The sequence below is a fragment of the Eretmochelys imbricata genome, chromosome 1, assembly GCF_965152235.1.
Source record: "Eretmochelys imbricata isolate rEreImb1 chromosome 1, rEreImb1.hap1, whole genome shotgun sequence".
Taxonomy (NCBI): domain Eukaryota; kingdom Metazoa; phylum Chordata; order Testudines; family Cheloniidae; genus Eretmochelys; species Eretmochelys imbricata.
Genome location: NC_135572.1, coordinates 333856969 through 333881737, shown reverse-complemented (window position 1 = coordinate 333881737; position 24769 = coordinate 333856969). Strand labels below are relative to the sequence as shown.

The window sequence follows — 24769 nt, the reverse complement described above, 5'->3', positions numbered from 1 at the left end:
TGGGCTCGGGCTCAGGCACAGACACACACATCCAGGAAGTAAATGCATGGCTGCACAGATGGTGTCACCATGAGGGCTTCAGCTTCCTTGACCATGGGATGCTCTTTCGAGAAAGACCACTGAGCAGAGATGGGGTCCACCTATCAAGGAAGAAGAGTATCTTTGGAAACAGACTGGCTAACCTGGTAAGGTTACCTAGGGAGGTGGTGGAATCTCCTTCCTTTGAGGTTTTTAAGGTCAAGCTTGACAAAGCTCTGGATGGGATGATTTAGTTGGGGATTGGTCTTGCTTTGAGCAGGGGGTTGGACTAGATGACCTCCTGAGGTCCCTTCCAACCCTGATATTCTATGCTTCTAAGGTGGGCTTAAAACTAGGTTCAACAGGAATAGGAGACAAAAGCCCACAGGTAAATCCAAAACATGGAGACCTTGAGGAAGGGTTGGAAGCTGGGAGGAACACGGGCAATCACAGCAAGGACAAAGGAGAAACAAGAAGGAATATAGAGGGGAAATCTACTGACCATGTTATATGTTTGTATACTAATGCTACAAGTATGGGGAATTAACAGGAAGAACTAGAAATACTAGTGAATAATCACAGTTATGACATAATTGGCATCACAGAACTTGGTGAGATAATTCACTACTGGACTATTGGCATAGAAGGGTAGAGCTTGTTCAGGAATGTCAGGCAGGGAAAAAAGAGAGGTGTTTTCTTGTATTTGAAAGATGCATACAGTTGCACTGAGGTTGCAATAGAAGTGGAAGGCAGACCCGTTGAAAGTCTTTGGGTAAGGATAAAAGGGATATAAAAAACCAAGGGTGATGTCATGAGAGGTGTCTATTATAGATCACTTAATAAGCAAGAAGAGGTGAATGGGGCTTTTTTAAAACAACTAACAAAATAATCCAAAACACAGGACTTGTTGGTGATGGGTGGACTTCAACTAGCCAGACATCTGTTGGGAATATAATACAGCAGGGTACAGATTACCCAACAAGTTCTTGGAATGCACTGCAGACAACTTTTTATTTCCGAACACGGAGAAAGCGATGAGGGAAGAGGCTATTCTAGCTGTGATGCTGTCAAAAAGGGAGGAACTGGTTGAGTATTTGAAGGAAGAAGGCCACTTATATGAAAGTGATCGTGAAATGATAAGAGTTCACAATCCTAAGGAATGGTAAAATGGAAAACATCAGAATAAAGACAACGGACTTCAAGAAGGCAGACTTCAGCAAACTAAGAGAATTGGTAGGTAAAATCCCTAAGGGAAAAAGGAGTTCAGGAGAATTGGCAGTATTTTAGAGAGACATTATTAAGGGCACAAAAGCAAACACACACAATGCATAGGAAAGCTAGGAAGAGACCCCCTGGCTTAACCAGGATATCCTGAACGACCTGACACTCAAAATAGAGTCCTATAAAAAGTGGAAACCCTAGGTCAAATTATGAAGGATGAATATAAAAAAACAGCACAAGCATGTAGGGACAAAAGTAGAATGGTGAAGACAAAAAATTAAATTAAACTAGCTAGAGACACAAAGGATACCATCAAAACATTTACAAATACTTTAGAAGCAAGAGAAAGACTAAGGACAGGGTAGGCCCATTACTCAACCAGGAGAGAGAGACAACAACAGAAAACTCAGCAGTGGCTGAAGTGTTATATGCCTTTTTTGTTTCACCAAAAAAGGTTAGCTGTGATTGGAAAATATACATAGTGAAAATCGGTGTAAATGGGGAAGGATCTGAGGCTAAAATAGGAAAAGAACAGGTTATGAATTACTTAGACATGTTAGATGACTTCAAGCCGGTAGGGACTGATGAAATACATCCTAGAATATTTAAGGAACTGACTGAAGAGATCTGTGAGCTAGCCATTAGCGATTATCTTTGAGAACTTGTAGAGGATGGGACAGATCCCAGAGGACTAGAAAAGGGCAAACACAGTACCTAGCTATAAAAAGGGGAATAGGGACAACCCAGGGAATTTTAGACTACTTAGCTTAACTTCTATACCCAGAAAGATAATGGAGAAAATAATCAATTTGTAACACCTAAAAGACGATAAGGAGATAAGTAACAGACAACATGGATTTGTCAAGGATAAATCATGTCAAATGAACCTAATATCCTTCTTTGAAAGGGTAACATGCCTTGTGGATGGGGATAAGCAGTAGATACAATGCATCTCAATTTTAGTAAGGTTTGTGACACTGTATCACATGACCTCATAAAACTAACTAGAGAAATATAGCCTAGAAGAAGCTACTATAAGGTAGGTGCACAACTGGCTGGAAAAGCATACCAGGAGATTAGTTATCAGTGGTTCGCAATCAAGCTGGAAGGGCATATCAAGGGGGGTCCTGCAGGGATATATCCTGGGTCAGGTTCTACTCAATATCTTCATAAATGATGCATAGAGTACACTTATAAAGTTTGTGGATGATACCCAACTGGGAGGGGCTGGAAGCATTTTGGAGGATGTAATTAAAATTCAGAATGATCTTGACAAATTTGAGAAATGGTCTGGAATAAACAGGATGAAATTCAATAAGGACAAATGCAAATTATTATACTTAGGAAGGAATAATCAACTGCATAATTACAAAATGAGAAATGACTGCATAGGTAGGAGTACTGCAATAAAGGACCTGGAAATTATAGCTGATCACAAACTAAATATGAGTCAACAATGTAATACTGTTGGAAAAAAGGCAAACATTATTTGGGAATATATTAACAGGAGTTTTGTAAGCAAGACATCAGAAGTAAATCTTCCACTCTGCTCAGCACTGATAAGGCCTCAATTGGAGTATTGTGTCCAGTTCTGGGAACCACACTTTCAGAAAGATGTGGACAAATTGGTGAAAGTCCAGAAGACAGCAATTAAAATGATTAAAGGTCAGAAAACATGACCTATGAGGAAAGACTGAAAAAATTGGGTTTGTGAAGTTTGGAGAAGAAAAGACTGGGGGAGGGGGGACGACACACATGATAACAGTCTTCAAGTATGTACAAGGTTTTTATAATGATACAGGTGATAAATTGTTCTCCTTAACCACTGAGGACAGGACAGGACAAGAAGTAATGGTCTTAAATTGCAGCAAGGGAGATTTAGGTTAGACATTAGTAGACATTAGGAAAACCTTCCTAACTGTAAGGGTGGTTAAGCACTGGAACAAATTACTTAGGGAGGTTGTGGAATCTCTGGCATTGGAGGATTTTAAGAACAGGTTAGAGAAACACCTATCAGAGATGGTCTAGCTAATACTTAGTCCTGACTCAGTACAGAGGTCTGGACTAGATAACCTACCAAGGTTCCTGCAGTTCTACATTTCTATGATTACCTAGACAATTCCTAACAGGTGTTTGACTAAGCTGTTCAGTTTATTACACCTTTTATTCTGAATCCATTTTGTAGCATACAGAATGAATTAAGGCTGTCAAGCGATTAAAAAATTAATTGCGATTAATTGCACTGTTAATAACAGAATATCATTTATTTAAATATTTTTGGATATTTTCCACATTGTCAAATATATTGATTTCAATTACAACACAGAATACAAAGTGTACAGTGCTCACTTTATATTTATTTTTTATTACAAATATTTGCACTGTAAAAAACAAAAAATAGTATTTTCAGTTCACCTAATACAAGCACTGTAGTGCAATATCTTTAGCATAAAAGTTGAACTTACAAATGTAGAATTATGTACAAAAAATAACTGCACTAAAAAATTTAAAAATGTAAAACTTTAGTGCCTACAAATCCATTCAGTCCTACTTCTTGTTCAGCCAATTGCTCAAACAAGTTTGTTTACATTTGCAGGAGATAATGCTGCCTGCTTCTTTCTTTACAGTGTCACTTGAAAGTAAGAACAGGCTTTCGCATGGCACTGTTGTAGCCGGCGTTGCAAGATGTTTACGTGCCAGATGCACTAAAGATTGATATTTCCCTTCATGCTTCAAACACCATTCCAGAGGACATGCGTTCATGCTGATGACTGGTTCTGCTCGACAACAATCCAAAGTGATGCAGACCAACGCATGTTCATTTTCATTATCTGAGTCAGATGCCACCAGCAGAAGGATAATTTTCTTTTTTGATGGTTTGGATTGTGTAATTTCTGTATCAGAGTGTTGCTCTTTTAAGACTTCTGAAAGCGTATTCCACACCTCCTCCTCCTCCGATTTTGGAAGGCACTTCAGATTCTTAAACCTTGGGTCAAATGCTATAACTATTTTTAGAAATCTCACATTGGTACCTTCTTTGTGTTTTGTCAAATCTGCAGTAAGTGTTCTTAAAATGAACATGTGCTGGGCCATCATCCGAGACTGCTATAACATGAAATATATGGCAGAATGTGGGTAAAACAGAGCACGAGACATGTAATTCTCCCCCAAGGAGTTCAGTCACAAATTTCATTAATGCATTATTTTTTTAAAGGAGCATCATCAGCATGGAAGCATGTCCTCTGGAATGGTGGCTGAAGCATGAATGGGCATACAAATGTTTAGCATATCTGGCACATAAATACCTTGCAATGCCGGCTACGAAAGCGCCATGCGAATGCCTGTTCTCACTTTCAGGTGATACTGTAAATAAGAAGAGGGCAGCATTATCTCCTGTAAATGTAAACAAACTTGTTTGTCTTAGCGATTTGCTGAACAAGAAGTAGGACTGAGTGGACTCATAGGCTCTAAAGTTTTACATTGTTTTGTTTTTGAGTGCAGTTATATACCAAAAAAGTTCTACATTTGTAAGTTGCACTTTCACAATAAAGAGATTGCACTACAGTACTTGTATGAGGTGAACTGAAAAAGTACTATTTCTTTTATCATTTTTACAGTGCAAAATATTTGTAATCAAAAATAATATTAAGTGAGCACTGTACACTTTGTATTCTGTGTTCTAATTGAAATCAATAAATTTGAAAATGTAGACAAACATCCAAAAATATTTAATATATTTCAATTGGTATTCTATTGTTAAACAGTGCGATTAATCACGATTAATTTTTTGTATTAATTGCGTGAGTTAACTGCGATTAACTGACAACCCTAGAATGAACGTATTCAAACAGACAGAAAAGAAAGCTAAAAAGTCCACAAAATATCTAAAGATAAAGTGCTCCCAAAGGACCCATCTTCTTTCACTTTTCTAATAGATATCAGGGTAGTATTCTTCAAAAGCCCACATCAGGATACACTCATAGGCACTCATAGTATCCAGGTCACAATTTTCAAAACTACTTAATCTATGTGCCAAACTTGTGATGCCATCAAGTGGCACGATACTTAAAAGTCCAGAGAACGCCTCTTTTGTGACAAGAAGCCCCCAAATAATGAAGCCCCCAAAATCACTAGTTACTTCAGAAATCCTTGGCAGAAGCATTTAATTTTAAACTTCCAATATAAAGGCCAAAAATTCAACAGAACCTCTATCCATCTTTCAGTTTGGTAGAAACCCTCATATTTCAAATTGGGGTTTGGATACCATAGGAAGCTTCTAATTAACCTCACTCTAAGGCACTTTCTGACAAATTAAGGCTCGAGCACTGACTGCTGTACCACACTTGAGCAAGGTGCCTTTTGCTGTTTCAGTGAAAAAGCACCCAAACATGGCCAATTCATAACCTTCTGAAAAATCTTAGTTCATATCTCCGCAGTATAGGGTATACTTTGGTAGCTAAATTTTTTGACAATTTTTCATTTGCACTAAGCATGATACCTCCCAGGAATGCAGGATCTGAGCAGAAGCTTATCATGAAATTGCTGCTCCTAGGTGCCGAGGACAGGAAGATTATATCTTCTGTGTCTTAATGCATGCCCTCCATCTCCTGGCTCCTGGACAGCATAGAAAAAACTGCAGCCTGACTCCCAAGCAGAGGGGCTAAGAATCCAATGTGTGGGTGGTGGGAGAGAGAAATAACTGGGACAAACAGGCAGTGGAGGGCAGGGGGACTGGGAGTGAACTAGTGGGAGAAGAAGGGGGAACAATGACTAGGAGCCAGATCAGATGAGGAGCTGAGGTGGGAGGAGAGGGATTAGATTTGGGCTGGCTAAGCATTGCGGAATAAGGAACCTGGGTGGAAGGACTGGAAGCAGTGGGATGGGGAGACTGAGATCGAAGGAGGAGACTGGAATTCCCAGGCAGGGTGTCTGGGAAGGAAAGTGGGATGAGGACCCTGGGGATGGAGACTGGATTCACTGGGTAGCCTTCAGGAGAGAATTAGGACTGGCTGGGCAAGGAGACTGGGACGGTGGGGTGGGGGAGAGACATGACTGGCAGAAGGACAGACTAAAGGCGATGGGTAGAAGGGTCACTGACAACCATAGAACATTCCCCTCCAGAATCTGGAATAGAATCCAAGATTCCTGAGTCATAAGAACATAAGAAGCGCCATACTGAGTCAGACCAAAGGTCTATATAGCCCAGTATCCTGTCTCTCACCATGGCCAGAGCCAGATGCTTCAGACAGAACAAACACAATAGGGCAATTTCAAGTGATCCATCTCCTCCATGATGTCTGGACCTCCCTGGGAAACCCCAAAGCATGAAGCCACGATTCACAGCACATCACAACGGCTGCTACCATTGACCTTGAAGATGTATCTGCTACATCAACCACTGATTGAAAAGTGGTCCTGGCAATCAACTTGCCATCCTCAATGAGAACCTGGAATTGTGATCTCTCTTAGTGCAGAAACTTGTCAATGAAGTCCAGGAATCTGGAATTGTTCAAATAATCATATTTAGCCAACAGTGATTGGTAATTAGCTATTCTGAACTAAAGGCTAGGAACATAAGAAGGGCCTTACTGGGTCAGATCAATGGTCCATCTAGCCCAGTATCCTGCCTAGTGCCAGATTCTTCAGAGGGAATTAACAGAACAGGGCAATATATCGAGCAATCCATTCCCGGTTGTCCAATTCCAGCTTCTGGCAATCACAGGCTTACAGTCAGTCTTGAGTGGTAATAGCTAATTTAGAAGCCTTTATTTTGTATGTATAGTTGTGATTATTTTTTCTCAATGTGCACACTTTGCATATAACAATGAATTTCATCTGTCATTTTGTTGCCCACGCAGTGTAGTTGTAGCCAGGCCAGTCGCAGGATATTAGAGAGGCAAGGTGGATGAGGTAATATCTTTTATTGGATCAACAACTTTTGGTGAGAGAGACAAGCTTTCGAGCCACACAGAGCTCTTCTTCAGGTCTGGGAAAGGAACTTCCAGCATCACAACAAAATGCAAGGTGGAACAGATTGTTTAGCTGCAGCATAAGTACTTAACACATATTGTACTGCACCATTCAAGGTAGAGACACCGCTGAAGTCACAGGACAAAATGAGGATGTTAGTGGGTTACAGTTTGTTGTAATAAGCCATAAATCCAGTGTCTCTGTTCAGTCCATGATTTTTAGTGTCCAGCAGAGTAATGAATTTAACCCCCCAGGCTCATCTTTTGAAAGTGTTGTGCAGGTTTCCTTTGAAGTTGAGGACCGATAGGTCAGATATAGAGTGATTGTTTTGTGAAAAGTGTTCACTCACAGGTGATGTGGTGTTTTTGTCTTATTTTTCTGTGAGAGTTCATTTGGGAGCGTAGTGATTGTCTGGTTTCACCCTACATAGTTGTTACTGGGGCATTTAGTGTGCTGGATGAGGTATTCCACATGTGATAGTCGTGTAGAATCAATGGAGCTTGTGTTGTGTGGGGTGTTGAACATTGTAGTAGTGGAGATAATGTCTGCAGGTTTTGAATCTGTTGTTCTGGCAGGGTCTGGTGATGCTTTGAGTTGGTGTGTTCTGGTCTGTAGAGAGCTTGCTTTTGATGATGATGTGCGTGGAGAGACTAGGGGGGTATTTTGAAGTGGGAGTGCAGGAAAGATTTCTTTCAGGATGGGGTCCCCATCGAGCATAAGTTGTAAAAGTTTGAGGATACCCCGTATAGGTTCCAGTGTGGGCAGGGGAGTAGGTGACAACTATGGGTGTTTTATTTCTGTATTGAAGTAGACTCTCTCAGGGTATTTGGGTGGCCTGATCCATGATGTGATCTACTGTTCTGATGCGGTGTCCTTGTTTGGAGAAAGCAGTGATAAGGTGTGTATCTCAGATTTTCTCCTTGGAGCATATTGTAGAATCTAAGTGCCTGGCTGTAGATAACAGATTTTTTGGTGTGTTTGTCATGGTTACTGGATCTATGAGGCTAGGTGTGGTGATCCGTGGGTTTCTTGTATATGGTTGTTTGTAGGGTTCCAGTTGCTGAAACTGATTGTGGTTTCCAGCAAATTGATGCTTGTGTGGGAGAGAGTTTAACTGATGGATGGTGGTTGCTGAAATTGTAGTGGAAATCTATGAGGGAGTTTACCTGTCTGTCCAGGTAAATATCATTGATGTATATGATCTTAGGTACATGATTTGTTTTGTGGTGCATGTGTCCACAAACTGTTCTTCAATGTAGCCCAAAGAGAGGCTGACATATTGGCATGCTATGGTTGTTCCCACGGTTTGGACAAAGTGCTGTTGAATGTGAAATTGTTATGGGTGAGGATGAAATGGATGAGTTTGACTATGCGTTTGGGGTGGATAGCTGAGGGCTGCCTGTGGTCTTGTAAACATTTGAGGCAGGCAGCTATGCTGTCATTGTTTTCTTTTGTTGCCCAGTCAGCCATTTTTGTGAGATCTCCTTGCATTCAGCTTTGGATTTAACTATCTTGATTTGGATTTAACTGTAGGTATTTGCTTGGTAAGGCATAGGTATAAGTTAAAACAGTACAGCAATGAGCCTATAGGCCTCAGGCCTGTAATACAATGGGTTAAATAAACAAGGCAGAAGACCCAAAAGCTTTGGCATATGCAGCTAACCACAAGTAGCCGTAGATCATAAAATAGAATACCGTAATCTCTAAACTGATGACAGGTAACCAAAAGATGCTAGCTTGGGATATTTTGAGTTATGATCATCTGCAAATGTCTGACCACAAGAGTGCCATGGTAACTCACTGATGTATATTCTAATAAGCTTGAAATAAAAGGCCTGGTAATCTATGGGAGAAGTTTCAGAGTAACAACTGTGTTAGTCTGTATTCGCAAAAAGAAAAGGAGTACTTGTGGCACCTTAGAGACTAACCAATTTATTTGAGCATAAGCTTTTGTGAGCTACAGCTCACTTCATTGGATGCATACTGTGGAAAATACAGAAGGTGTTTTTATACACACAAACCATGAAAAAATGGGTGTTTATCACTACAAAAGGTTTTCTCTCCCGCCACCCTACTCTCCTGCTGGTAATAGCTTACCTAAAGTGATCACTCTCCTTACAATGTGTACGATAATCAAGGTGGGCCATTTCCAGCACAAATCCAGGTTTTCTCTCCCCCCTCCCCCAAACCCACTCTCCTGTTGGTAATAGCTTATCTAAAGTGATCACTCTCCTTACAATGTGTATGATAATCAAGATGGGCCATTTCCAGCACAAATCCAGGGTTTAACAAGAACGTCTGAGGAACAGTGGGGGAGGGGGGAATAATAAACAAGGGGAAATAGGTTACTTTTTATAATAACTCAACCATTCCCAGTCTCTATTCAAGCCTAAGTTAATTGTATCCAATTTGCAAATTAATTCCAATTCAGCAGTCTCTCGTTGGAGTCTGTTTTCAAAGTTTTTTTGTTGAAGGATAGTCACTTTGAGATCAGAAATCGAGTGACCAGAGAGATTGAAGTGTTCTCCGATTGGTTTATGAATGTTATAATTCTTGACATCTGATTTGTGTCCATTTATACTTTTACGTAGAGACTGTCCAGTTTGACCAACGTACATGGCAGAGGGGCATTGCTGGCACATGATGGCATATATCACATTGGTGGATGTGCAGGTGAACGAGCCTCTGATAGCGTGGCTGATGTTATTAGGCCCTGTGATGGTGTCCCCTGAATAGATATGTGGGCACAGTTGGCAACGGTCTTTGTTGCAAGGATAGGTTTCAGAGTAACAGCCGTGTTAGTCTGTATTCGCAAAAAGAAAAGGAGTACTTGTGGCACCTTAGAGACTAACCAATTTATTTGAGCATAAGCTTTTGTGAGCTACAGCTCACTTCATCGGATGCATACTGTGGAAAGTGTAGAAGAACTTTTTATACACACAAAGCATGAAAAAATACCTCCCCCCACCCCACTCTCCTGCTGGTAATAGCTTATCTAAAGTGATCACTCTCCTTACAATGTGTATGATAATCAAGGTGGGCCATTTCCAGCACAAATCCAGGTTTTCTCTCTCCCCCTCACACACACAAACCTACTCTCCTGTTGGTAATAGCTTATCTAAAGTGACCGCTCTCCTTACAATGTGTATGATAATCAAGGTGGGCCATTTCCAGCACAAATCCACGGTTTAACAAGAACGTCGGGGGGGGGGGGGGGAGAGGTAGGAAAAAACAAGGGGAAATAGGTTACCTTGCATAATGACTTAGCAGGCGTCACCTTCAGCCCCCAACTAAAACCCCTCCAACGCATTATTAAGGATCTACAACTTATCCTGAAGGATGACACAACACTCTCACAAATCTTAGGAGACAGGCCAGTCCTTGCCTACAGACAGCTCCCCAACCTGAAGCAAATACTCACCAGCAACCACATACCACACAACAGAACCACTAACCCAGGAACCTATCCTTGCAACAAAGCCCGTTGCCAACTGTGCCCACATATCTATTCAGGGGACACCATCACAGGGCCTAATAACATCAGCCACACTATCAGAGGCTCGTTCACCTGCACATCCACCAATGTGATATGTGCCATCATGTGCCAGCAATGCCCCTCTGCCAGGTACATTGGTCAAACTGGACAGTCTCTACGTAAAAGTATAAATGGACACAAATCAGATTTCAAGAATTATAACATTCATAAACCAGTCGGAGAACACTTCAATCTCTCTGGTCACGCGATTACAGACATGAAAGTTGCGATATTACAACAAAAAAACTTCAAATCCAGACTCCAGCGAGAGACTGCTGAATTGGAATTCATTTGCAAATTGGATACAATTAACTTAGGCTTGAATAGAGACTGGGAGTGGCTAAGTCATTATGCAAAGTAACCTATTTCCCCTTGTTTTTTCCTACCCTCCCCCGCTCAGACGTTCTTGTTAAACCCTGGATTTGTGCTGGAAATGGCCCACCTTGATTATCATACACATTGTAAGGAGAGTGGTCACTTTAGATAAGCTATTACCAACAGGAGAGTGGGTTTGTGGGGGGGGTTGGGGGGGGAAAGAGAAAACCTGGATTTGTGCTGGAAATGGCCCACCTTGATTATCATACACATTGTAAGGAGAGTGATCACTTTAGATAAGCTATTACCAGCAGGAGAGTGGGGTGGGAGGAGGTATTTTTTCATGCTTTGTGTGTATGAAAAGATCTTCTACACTTTCCACAGTATGCATCCGATGAAGTGAGCTGTAGCTCACGAAAGCTTATGCTCAAATAAATTGGTTAGTCTCTAAGATGCCACAAGTACTCCTTTTCTTGTTGCAAGGATAGGTTCCTGGGTTAGTGGTTCTGTTGTGTGGTATGTGGTTGCTGGTGAGTATTCGCTTCAGGTTGGGGGGCTGTCTGTAGGCAAGGACTGGCCTGTCTCCCAAGATTTGTGGGGGTCGGAGGAAAACCTGGATTTGTGCTGGAAATGGCCCACCTTGATTATCATACACATTGTAAGGAGAGTGATCACTTTAAATAAGCTATTACCAGCAGGAGAGTAGGGTGGGGGGAGAGAAAACCTTTTGTAGTGATAAACACCCATTTTTTCATGGTTTGTGTGTATAAAAACATCTTCTGCATTTTCCACAGTATGCATCCGATGAAGTGAGCTGTAGCTCACGAAAGCTTATGCTCAAATAAATTGGTTAGTCTCTAAGGTGCCACCAGTACTCCTTTTCTGTGGGAGAAGGGCACCCCAACATTAATTGGGTGAGGAAATACAAACAAGGAAAAGGGGAGAAATCCCTACTGAATTATGCATAGTGGGGTTAGTGCAACATATTATAATAGTTGTATCCTCGCCTGCAAGAGATTTGGGAGATGGCAGTATGACAACCACTGGTGATGGTGATCAGGAAGATAATGACTAAAATTTCAGGCTGTTCTGCAAGGGATGGATCTATTGATGGTTCCGCTGGAGGGAAACCATGACTGGACGATGGAATGGGGGACAGACACTTGCCATAAGTTGCATCTCCTGGTAGTCGGGTTGCCCACATTCTAACTGCACAAAACCGAACACCCTTGCCCTGCCTGTTCCCAAAGGCCATGCCCCTGCTCCACCCCTTCTCTGAGGCCCCACCCCCGCTCACTCCATCCCCTCACTTGCCACCACCCTCCCTCAACAGCTCGTTTTCACTGGGCTGGGGCAGTGGGTTGGGGTGCAGGAGAGGGTGAGGGCTTTGTCTGGGGGTATGAGCTCTGGGTTGGGGCCAGGGATGAGAGGTTTGGTGTGCAGGTCGGGGATGGGGAGTAGGGCTAAGGGGTTCAGCCTGCAGGAGGGGACTCAAGTCTGAGGCAGGAGATTGGGGTGTGGGAGGGGCTCTGGGCTGCAGCCAGGGATGAGGGCTTTGAGGTAGAGGAGGCGGCTCTGGGCAGTTTGGAGGGGTTTGGAGTGTGGGAGGGGGTTCCAAGCTGGGGTAGAGGTTGGGGTGCAGAAGGAGGTTCAGGTGCAGGAGGGAGCTCAGGGCTGGGGGTTGGGGTGCAGGAGGGGGTGAAGGATGTGGGCTCTTAGCGGCGCTCACCTCAGGCGGTCAGCCGCAAGCAGCAACATGTCCCTTGGCTCCTAGGCAGAGGCGCAGCCAGGCGTTTCTGCATGCTGCCTTGGCATGCAGGCGCCAGCCTCTCAGCTCCCATTGTCCGCGGTTCCCAGCCAATGGGAGCTGCAGAGTCAGGGCAGCACACAGAGCCCCCGTGGCTGTTCCTCCGCCTAGAAGCCAAGGGACATGTTGCCACTTCCATGGAGCCACACAGAGCCAGGTAGGGAGCCTGCAAGTCCTGCCAACCAGACTTTTAGAGGCCCGCCGCCAAGGTCCCTTATTGACCGGGCGTTCCAGTCAAAAAATGGACACCTGACAACCCTATCTGGTGGAGTTAGGCCCTTCCTTCATGAGGAAAAGCCCTGACAGTGACATTGGGGATCAGGGAGATAAAAATATCATCAGGTGTAGCTTAAGTCTCTGCTCTCCCTGGTCCTGTACCCCTCTCCCCACAATCTGACAGAGCCACAGCAGTTATAGTTTGCACCACAGTCTGAAGAGGCAGAGCCTATACTGTAGGTGGTTGAGGGTCCCTGTGGGTGCTTTTTGTCAGTGCTGTGGTTCCCAATGTTTAGGCTTAGTTGGAACCATAAGTATCATTGCCACAAGAACATGGTCTGATACCGATGTGTTATGTAAAGCCTCCGCTCAAATGCGATTGTAAGATCTGTAACTTGTATCATTAAGTTCTGCAACCTTGTTGCAGACTTTGTAACGTCAGTTACTGTTAGCACAGCCTTTTAAGTTTTGTAACCTTTGCAAACTCTGTAACCTTTTCAAGTTACCACTTGTATGAACTGCCACGCTTTGTAATATCCCATCGTGCAATCAGAGAGTGTGTGAACAAGGGAGTGTGTGTGTGGAAGATAAGGGAGTGTGAGGGGGACTGGGCAGAGAGGAACTGCAAGGAGAAAAGAGCCCGGAGCCAGGTGTGTCTGATATAATCTGCCCTGAGAAGGCAATCACGGAGTGCTGTAAAGAAAAGATGCATGAAAGGAACAGGGACTGGGAACGTTTCTCGGTGACGGACACAGAAGAAAAACTCAGTGTACGTGACAGGAGTGCCCACTTCCAAAATAAAAAGGAAGCAGCCACACACACAAGCAGCTGCTCCTTGACCTGCTCACCAGCCCAGATCCGTGACCGCAGGCGGACACACCAGATCTACCACGCTTCGGCTTCTTGGTTTCCCATGCTGTCTCCGGTAACCCTCAGCCTGTGTAAGTGTGTGGGTACATGGGGATATGAATGCGGTGTATAAATAAGCTCCTTCTCTTTTCTGTCTGACTTAACAGCAGCATCGAAATAAAACTAATACGAGTGTGACCCTGGGTTGGTTTTTAGGGGAACAGAGGTAACACAATGGAGCCCTGGATTTTTGGGCATTCTTGTCATGACCCTCAGACTTAGGACATTCTAACTCCTTATGGACTGAAAAGGAAGACTTGTTCAACATAGGCAGAGTTGCATCCAACTTCTTTGAAGTGGAATTAGAGGAGAATTTGCGCACGTATTTATGAGAGCACTCTCTGCCTTCCTTGCAAGACCCCAATGCAATCCCTTGCTCCTAAGTAGGACCTTGTGGTAGGAAGTGCACTGGGCGGGGGGAGGGGGGTAATCTCCCAGCCTAGGTCTGACTGCAGACTCATGGCTTTCTATGTTAGGTACTCCTTGAGGTGAAGTTCCTGCCCCTCACAGGTACAACTGAAGAAAGAGCAGCAGATACTGCACCGTGCTGTGATGTGAGCTTCCCCAAGGCAGTACAGACAAGGCTGATGGTCATCACTGACCGTGAAGGAGAATGGACAAGAAACACAGATTTTGGAGCCTGGAATCCTGGGCATAGTCCACTACTCATAAAAAGATATGTGCCTGGGAAGTGGGGAGAGGGGGAAAGGAGAGGGCAGGGTTTTCCGCAGAATGGGGAATCTAACTATAAAACTTAGCTAAAACTACAGAGTAAAATTTGAAACTATTTACTATATATATAGACACACACACACCCTTACAGATCAAAGAATAAAACAAGGCAAAGCTCTGGACACTGGGAGTTCTGAATCAAGCCATATGGCAATAAGAAGAAACTGAAGAGGCGGTCAGTCCTCTCTTCCCTTTATAACCTCAGTTGGAGCCACAAGGAGAGCGAGGGCTTATGCACAGACCAACAGACATTGCTTTCAAGAATTCTCTCAGGCACATGGAGCACACTGCAATACACGTAGGGACCAGCACTCAAAGAATTTCCGCTTTTCCAGTTTACTTTTTTTAAAACATAAGAAATTACACACACACACACAAAACACTACATTAAAAGAATGTTAAGGTTAAGAGGCTGCTAAGGTATTAGTGTGATGTTAAGGTACTAGTTCCCTGGTGCAGTTTATGTTAAACTAGGTAAGATGGGGGTGCTTATTAATTAAGGCCCTGGACTTTTTTCTAGGTTTTGCTTAGTTTTCTTTTAAGCTTCTCATAGACCTTTGAATTAATTTATTACAGTGAGGTTCTGCATCAGTTACCTTACTTAAATACTGAATTAATATATCTACAGTACTGTAGTCTCTTAATCCACTAATTTTAAAATTGAGTACCTATGCCTGGGATGATGCTCGTGCAAACCTAATGCTCATGCCCAATGAACTTTCATATTTCCCCCTATCTGGTTACAGATTTCTCCTCTTACCATCTCTCCCACTGTTTTATTAGGATTGAAATTACCAATAGATTTACCATTAGGTAACTGACACAGATCAAAACACTCACAAGTAAAATCCTGGAGTCTTTGAAGTCTGTGGCAAAACTCCCAACGAATGGAATGGGGCAAGGATTTGACCTGAAGTCTTATGCACCTTCTATACAAGGGATCTGCGGAGACTTTCTGGCTTTGGGTCTGGATTAGAAGCCAAGAAAAGTCTCTCCTTTGCTTTTAATTTCCTGCAACCTTATCTAAAATGTTTTGCTGTTATAGTCGCTGAATTATAAAATTGTGCCTCATCTTTTTGTAAAAAAATGTTGTCATCCTCTTCACTGCAAAGGATGTCAAGGAGATTCCCAAACCTGAGCCATTCTTTTTAGGTAACAAATCTGAGGAACTGTCCCCGATTGAGGTGTCATTAAGAGTAGGTTTTAGAACAAACGGATAGATTAAACAGTAATAACTCACCAGGATCAGATGGTATTCACCAAGAGTTCTGAAGGAACTCAAATATGAAATTGCAGAACTACTAACTTCAGTATGTAACTATTAATTACATCAACCTCTGTTCCAGATGACTGGAGGATACCTAATGTAACGCTGATATCTATAAAAAAGGTTTCAAAAGTGATACTGACAATTACAGGTGCACCTTCAGTACCAGGTAAAAAACCTATAGTAAAGAACAAATTATCAATCACATAAACAAACACAATATGTTGGGAAAGAGTCGAACGGCTTTTGTAAAGGGAAATCATGCCTCACCAATCTATTACCATTCTCTGAGTCAACAAGCGTGCGGACAAAGATGATCCAGTGAATACAGTGTACTTGGAGTTTCAGAAAGTCTTTGGCAAGGTCCCACACCAAAGGCTCTTACACAAATTAACCAGTCATGGGATAAGAGGGAAGGTGCTTTCATGGATTCATAACTGGTTAAAAGTTAGGAAACAAAAGGTAAGAATAAATGGTCAGTTTTCACAATGGAAAGAGGTAAATAGTGGGGTTCCCCAGAGAGGTATACTGGAGTCAGTGCTGTTCAACATTTTTATAAATGACCAGGAAAAAGGTGTGTAAACAGTAAGGTGGCAACATTTGCAAACAATATTAATTACTCAAGATAGTAAGGTCCAAAGCTGACTGTGAAGAATTACAAAGGGATCTCAAAAAACTGGGTGACTAGGCAACAAACTAGCAGACGAAATTCAATGTTGACAAATGCAAAGAAATACACAATTGAAAAAATAATCCCAGCTATACATACAAAATGCTGGGGGTCTAAATTAGCTGCTACCACTCAAGAAAGAGATCTTGGAATCATCATTGATAGTTCTCTGAAAACATCTGCTCAGTGTGCTGCAGCAGTCAAAAAAGCTAACAGAATCACAGAATCTGGAAGGGACCTTGAGATTCCCCTTAGTCCAGTCCTCTGCACTCATGGCAGGACTAAGTATTATCTAGACTATCCCTAACAGGTGTTTGTTTAGCCTGCACTTAAAAATCTCCAATAATAGAGATTCCACTATCTCCCTAGGCAATTTATTCCAGTGCTTAACCACCTGGACAGTTAGGAAGGTTTTCCTAATGTCCAACCTAAACTGCCCTTGCTACAATTTAAGCCCATTGCTTCTTGTCCTATCCTCAAAAGTTAAGGAGAACAATCTTTCTCCCTCCTCCTTGTAACAACCGTTTTTGAACTTCAAAGCTTTTATCATGTCCCCTCTCAGTCTTCTCTTCTCCAAATTAAACAAACCCATTTTTTTCAATCTTCCCACACAGGTCATGCTTTCTAGACCTTTAATCATTTTTGTTCCTCTTCTCTGGACTTTCTCCAATTTGTCCACATCCTTCCTGAAATGTGGCCTCCAGAACTGGCCACAATACTCCAGTTGAGGTCTAATCAGCACAGAATAGAGCAGAAGAATTACTTTTCATGTCTTGCTTACAACAGTCCTGCTAATACATCCCAAAATGATGTTTGGTTTTTTTGCAACAGTGTTGACTCCTATTTATCTCGTGACCCCCAGATTCCTTTCTGCAGTACTCCCTAGGCAATCATTTCCCATTTTGTATGTGTGCAACTGATTGTTCTTTCCTAAGTGGAGTACTTTGCATTTGACCTTATTGAATTTCGTCCTATTTGCTTCAGACCCTTTCTCCAGTTTGTCCAGATCATTTTGAATTTTAATCTTATCCTCCAAAGCACTTGCAACCCCTCCCAGCTTGGCATCCTTTGCAAACTTTATAAGTGTACTCTCTATGCCATTAACTAAATCATTGGTGAAGATATTGAACAGAACCGGACTCTGCAGGACCCCACTTGATATGCCCTGATAATGTTGTTCTTTACTATTGTTTCACCCAATTTGCCTGGTATATTGGAATTGGAAAAGGTACAGAGAAGGGATACAAAATGATCAAGAGTATGGAACAATTTCTATACGAGGAGAGATTAAAAAGACTGGGACTGTTCAGCTTAGAAAAGAGACGACTCAGGGTGGGGGGACATATAATCATGAATGATGTGGAGAAAGTGAATAAGGAAGTGTTTATTTACCCACTCACATAACACAAGAAGCCAAGGTCACTCAATGAAATTAATAGGCAGCAGGTTTAAAACAAACATAAGGAAGTGCTACTTCACACAGTAAAAATTCAACCTATGGAACTCGTTGCCAGGGACTGTTGTGAAGGCCAAAAGGATAACTGGGTTCAAAAAAGAATTCGATAAATTCATGGAGGATAGGTCCATCAATGGCTATTAGCCAAAATACTCAAGGACGCAACGCCATGCTCCAGGGGTCCCTAAACTTCTGACCATCAGAAGCTAAGACTTGAGAACTGGGAATGGATCATTTGATAATTGCCCTGTTCTTACATTCTCTCCAACATCTGGCACCAGCCACGGTCATATAGGGTAGTCATACATATGGGGTAGTCAAACAGAATGATCTGGATCACTTGGTAAGCTGGGCACATTCAAACAAAATGATTTTAAAATGGCCAAATGCAAAGTTATACATCTAAGAGCAAGGAATGCAGGCCATACCTATCGAATAGGTAACTGTATCCTAAAAATCAATGACCCTGAAAAAGATCTAGAGAGCATAACTCAGCATCGTCTCCCAGTGCAATCTTGATTTCATCTATGTTACAGACATCTCACTTTCTTTATTTCTTCTCTTTTTTTTTTAATGACTCAAACTGAAAGTATATGCCAGATTTTTTTTAATTTTGCAAAAAGTTCTCCTGTACTCTGTTCCAAATTATAGTTTAAAGCCCTTTCAGTTTTGAACCTGAAGAAAACTGGTATCTCCTTTACTTAAGTAAAGACCATATAATCTAAGTCTGCCTCTTAGCAGAAGGCATTACACAAAGCTCTGTCAAACCAAAGCTTTCTTTTCTACATTATCACCTCATTCATCCATTTGTCGGTCTTTTTCTGTTGGCAATAGATCACTGACAAGAAACCTTCATCAATAGACTGCAGTTTTCTCTTCTCCGCTCCCTAAAGTCATCTGAGCCTATCAAATCTTTTTCTTGTGTCAGTTTCCAAGTATTTGTATTAAGTGGAAATTCACCAGCATTCTCTAGGAGCATAGATTCTCCTTTTAAAAGTTATCTAGTCCATCTCTTTGCCATCTCTTTTGTCCTTATACTTTTCTTGTCCTGGCACCTGGGAGTATCTGGTACCATCCCAGTCTCTCTATCTAGATCAAATGATCTATGGTTCTTTTATAGTGCCCATCACTGTAGTATCTAAGCATCGATTCTGAGCCATGATTTCATTATTAAAGCACGTATCAAAACCACTTCTCTCTCCTTCCCCTTGAGTGATCATCTTTCAGTGCTTACTTTTCCTTCACTAGTTAAGACTACTATTCTCTGCTTCTTCCCAGTTTCATCATCCTCTAACTCAGCAAGTGCAGAATATTCTCTGGAACTCATTTATTTGCTATTCACTATGCTCAAAGACTGCTATGCCTGGCTCTGTTCCACACCAACACTTGTAACCATTCACAAACCTCCCAGTGTTCTCTAACCTTCCACACAGTTTTTAAATGAAGCCTGCTAAACAGATCACAACTAGCTGTTAAAAAAACTCACCAAACCAGCACTTTTTGTGTCAGCCATTCATACAGAAAATACAGACCCTATACCTGTTTTTCCAAAGTCTCACAAGCACATCTGAGGTCTTCTGCTCAAAGCTAACTGTCTGACCTTTATTGTATTGTTCTTAATTTGTCTGTTTATTAGTCACTCACCAGCGCTCACACTTAGCTCCTGCCTCTAACTCGGATCAAAATGTATTTTATTAGGACTCATTCTTGATGCTGCCTTCACTTCAGCTGGCCTCCCAGACACCACTCATTTGGTATTTCCTCTTTCCTCTCCCCTACTTTAGTTTTGCCTTCCAGGATCATGCCTTGTTATTGCTCCTGCTAGTATTGCTTACTAAAAAGAGCTGGATGCAGCAGCAAAAAATAACATTCTCTGGTTTGGTTCACATCCTGCACCCGCTGGACCATACAAAAGCTATTCTGTCTAAGAGCAGCCCAGATGCAATTCTCCACTGCTGCTGTGCTTGGTAAGGAAGGAGAGGCGAACAGCCATGTAGTATATCTTCTGACCCCTTGCACAGGGGGCACAGCAGGGGGAGTACCATAGCACTGAGCACTACAGGAGATCCTGGACTGTTGCACAGCCCAGATGTAGCCCTGGGGAGTCAGAACAGGAACATGAGCAGTCCAGAATCTAAAAGCTGTGAAGATGGTGTCCCCCCAGACAGTTCAGAAGATGAAGCACAGAATCTTTCCCTAGGTCTGTGTTGCTCCTGCGCATAACACTTTTTATGGCATAGGAAAACTAGAGTGAAAGTGACCAGAGGCTTATTCCATTCAGGTTTTACTACTGTTGCTGAGTGCCATGTGCAGGAGTCACAGTGCAAGTGTGATTCTTCCGCAAGGGAATTTCAAGTGTGGTGAAAAAGAGAGGGGAGGGCATGCAGGGTGGAATAACTGCAAACCCACTCCAGATGTACAGCTGATATGATATCCTGTATTATAACAAGGCAAAACCATGGAATCTACAGAGCCGTTCTTTAGCGAACAGCTGCTAACAATCACTTCTAAAGATTGGCTTGCTACCTATGAGCACTTGTAAAGCTCCTATACTTTATGATGTACTACCAAACTTTTAATAAGGAGCTCTCCCACAAAAACGTTCCATCACAGGGGACTATTCATGAGACAATCCCTCAGCAATAGACCTCCCCCCAAAATAATCATTTCTATATCCTTCCCCCCAAAAATCTAACTTCTTCCACTTCCATTCCAGCCCAATAATGGTCCCAACCATGGTTCCTCAGAATCCCATAAATAAAACACTAGGTGGCTCTTGCAGTATCCCTGTGGCTCAAGGATCTTGGGAAGGATAAACGACACGATGACTAAATTTAATTAACTCCATCTTTATAAACTGTGGTGAGGGAGAGGAACAGAGAGTGCCTCAAGTCTACTGAAGTGGAAGTAGGGCCACAGGGTTTCGCCGCCATCACCTCCTTTCAGCCCTAGTGAGTGGTTTACTTTTGGGGGGTAATCTTCAATTAATTAATTAAAAGGAGCAGAAACTTACTTTATTATTTATTATTCTTAATTTTATTATTATTGTTTTAAAAAATAAAAGCTGTTTCATGGACCCAGAGGCTGGCTCAGTTAACAAGGAGATCCTACAAACTCCCTCCATCTCAGTGCACAGCATATACTATACTGACTCTAGTAACATGCATTACAATAAGATAAACATTGCAAAATACAGAAATATCCATGCATGTGTCTGCTTAATTTACATGGCACATCTATCTAGGTACTTATATGATTCCCCATCCTGTAGGTCTGAGCACCTATACAACAATTTAACCTAGTCTTAAAAATACATTAAATATGCTGGAGTTAAAATGAAGATAATTTCCTATTCTGGTTTCTGGCAATAATTAAGACATAACTGACAACTTAAACCAGCCAAATGGATGAAATATTAAATTTCAAATGATTATAATTGAGATTTACTATTAACATAATATACGGAGCAAATAAGCAAAATATTCTAGTTTAAACTAATTTCATCAGTATCCAAATAAAAAGCAAGCTCTCAATGCACACGTCACTGAATAGAGTTATGGCACACATACAACATTTAAATCCATCAATCCATTCCAAAGTACGATTTCATCTACAATTCTGAGATACACAAAAGCATTTACAAGAGGAGGCAAGTACTTACTTTTTGGCAAGTCTCCAGTACTAGACGCTGAAACCGTTCTGCTTCTATCCTGAGATGGGCTGCTCTCATCTCTTTCAGTTACAGATGATCCCTCAGAAACAGCTGAACCACAAGCTACAGATTCTAAAGCTCCAGAGAACATTGAAGCTGAAAATTCAGAGAACTGTGACTCAGGAATTTTATGACGTCCATTTGGCAATTCACCATTAAATTGTTCATAGGAGCTACTATAAGAATAATCACTTTTTGCATTTGGCTCATTGAAGTTATACTCCTCAGGGTTTGGGCAGTCTTCCTCTTCCTCATCTTCATCTTCAATCTGTTGTTCCAGTAAGAATGGGCCATTTACAATATGGCCATTTGTTTTGGGGGATTCTATCCATGTAGGGTCTGTGTTAACAAGTTCCTGTTCAACATCATCATCTTTCTCAGTGTTTTCTTTTTCTGTGTCTTCTTTTTCCTCCTGATCTTCTGCTTCACCTTAAGAATGTAATGAACAACGTATTAGATAGTACATCAATATACCTTTTTTGAAATTATGAATTTTCATGATCTTTAACTCCTCAATAACTACTAGACTTCACTGTAAAGAAACACTTGAATACACAAAGATTTCAACTTTAATTTGAAGTCTTTATTTCATTTATTAGGCATCTCATTTCACTTTTTATTTGGAAATGCTTGTGTTTTACAACTTTGATTATTTTCCAATTTCATCTTTATGTTTTAAAAAAAATATTTTTCAGCAAAGCTAACAAGTGATTATTATTATTCACAATTTGTATTATGGTAATGCCCAAAGGTCACATTATGCTAGATGCGGCACTAACACTCAGGAGAGATGGTCCACCTCCAAAGAGCTCACCGTCTGCAGCCCTGATCCTGCAGGCTGTTACTTATGTGTGGAGAGCTGTACCTGTGTGGAGCCCAAGTGAATTCAAAGGGGCTCTGCATGGGCATAATTAGAGCCCTACCATATTCACAGTTCATGTTGGTCAATTTCATGGTCATAGGATTTTAAAAATCATAAATTTTGAGTCAGGACCCCCATTTTGACAAACGCTGGTCTCCCCCGTGAAATCTGTATAGTAGAGGGTAAAAGCACGCAGAAGACCAGATTTCATGGGGGGAGACCAGATTTCATGCTCCATGATGCATTTTTCATGGCTGTGAATTTGATAGGACCCTAGGCATAATGGTCTGCATGCTCAGGACAGCTTGCAGGATCAGAGTCTACACTGAAACAAAACACATGTGGACATACCAAACAGCAGGAGAAAATGAAAGAGGAAGGACAAGGATAATCGTAAATATGATCATGAAGTTACATAGTTATGTGTACAACTTAGTGGCTCCAAATCTCTATTTGTTAATATAAACAAATGAAGCATCATATAAAGAGCAGCACAAATGTGTCTCAGGAAGGGATCTGAGTAAGAGGGCAATGGCCTTACTGATTAGTTCAAGGGGAACATTATATGGCGGTAGGGTAAGAGAAAGCACTAGTAAAGCTGAGGGAGAAGAGGCCAAATAGGCATTCAAGGCTAGCATCACTGTCAGAATGAAGGGAGTGGTGGCAATGAGTTAAGAGTGGATAAGCAGGGAAGGGCACAGTTATGAAGGTCCTTGAAGGTAAGAACAAGAACCCTGAATCTGATTCAGTGGCAAACAGGGAGCCAGTAGAGGGACTCAAAGAAATGCAAGATATTGCCAGAGTAAGGGACAAGAAAGGTGATCCTAGAAGCAACATTTTATCTGGAATGGAGAAGGGCAATGTGAAGATTGGGGAGACCAGAGAGAAGTTAGTTACAGGAGTGGTTTTCAACCTTTTTTCATTTGCGGACCCCTAAGAAATTTCAAATGTAGGTGGGGACTCTTTTAGAAATCTTAAACAAAGTCTGTGAACCCCCATGGGTCCACGGACAGCAGGTTGAAAACCACTGGGTTACAGTAATCAAGACATAATGAGGGCCTGAAAGAGAGTGTTTAGCAACATGGGAAGAAAGACAAAAGGCATATCTTAGAAATGTTATGGAAGAAGCTGCAGGATTTGCAGATAATTATAATAGTAATAAATTACTTAGATGTGCACAGAAAGGGAGAGGTGGAATCAGAGATGACTCTATAGCTACATTAATTTTATGTAATAAAGATGCAACTTGTTGTTCTGTTACTTCCTCAGGATACTTAGTTATGTCAGCATTTGTAGTAATAATAGATTTTCAGGACCTAAGTAAAATGATTTATATTTAATTAAAGTCTCTTTAATTAAGGTTGTTTTTACCTCATCGCCATTTGATCAGAGAAAACTAGGACTGTCAAGCGATTAAAAAAATTAATTGGGATTTATCATGCTGTTAAACAATAATACAAAATCATTTATTTAAATATTTTTGGATGTTTTCTACATTTTCAAATATATTGATTTCAATTACAACACAGAATACAAAGTGTAGAGTGCTCACTTTATATTATTTTTATTACAAATATTTGCACTGTAAAAAACAAAATAGTATTTTTCAATTCACCTAATACAAGTACTGTAGTGCAATATCTTTGTCCTGAAAATTGAACTCATAAATGTAGAATTATGTACAGAAAATAACTGTATTCAAAAATAAAACCATGTAAAACTTTAGAGCCTACAAGTCCAATCAGTCCTACTTCTTGTCCAGCCAATCGCTCAGACTAACAAGTTTGTTTACATTTGCAGAAGATAATGCTGCCCGCTTCTTGTTTACAACATCCACCTGAAAGTGAAAACAGGGGTCCACATGGTATTGTTATAGCTGGCATTGTAAGATACTTACATGCCAGATGCGCTACAGATTCATATGTCCTTTCATGCTTCAATCACCATTTCAGAGGACATACGTGCATGCTGATGATGGGGGCTGCTCGATAACAATCCAAAGCAGCGTGGACCAATGCATGTTCATTTTCATCATCTGAGTCAGATGCCACCAGCAGAAGGTTGATTTATTTAATTTTT

The 24769-nt window shown here is 41.5% G+C and overlaps 1 protein-coding gene across 2 annotated transcripts in view; it reads right to left on the bottom strand.

The window, feature by feature from the left end:
- The window catches only part of SRPK2 (SRSF protein kinase 2), a 307162-nt gene that overhangs the window by 43783 nt on the left and 238610 nt on the right, over positions 1 to 24769 (bottom strand). For both annotated transcript variants that reach the window (XM_077835698.1, XM_077835707.1), the window contains one exon: positions 21778 to 22257. In XM_077835698.1, coding sequence (XP_077691824.1) covers positions 21778 to 22257 — 480 coding nt within the window. The remainder of the gene's footprint in view (positions 1 to 21777; positions 22258 to 24769) is intronic.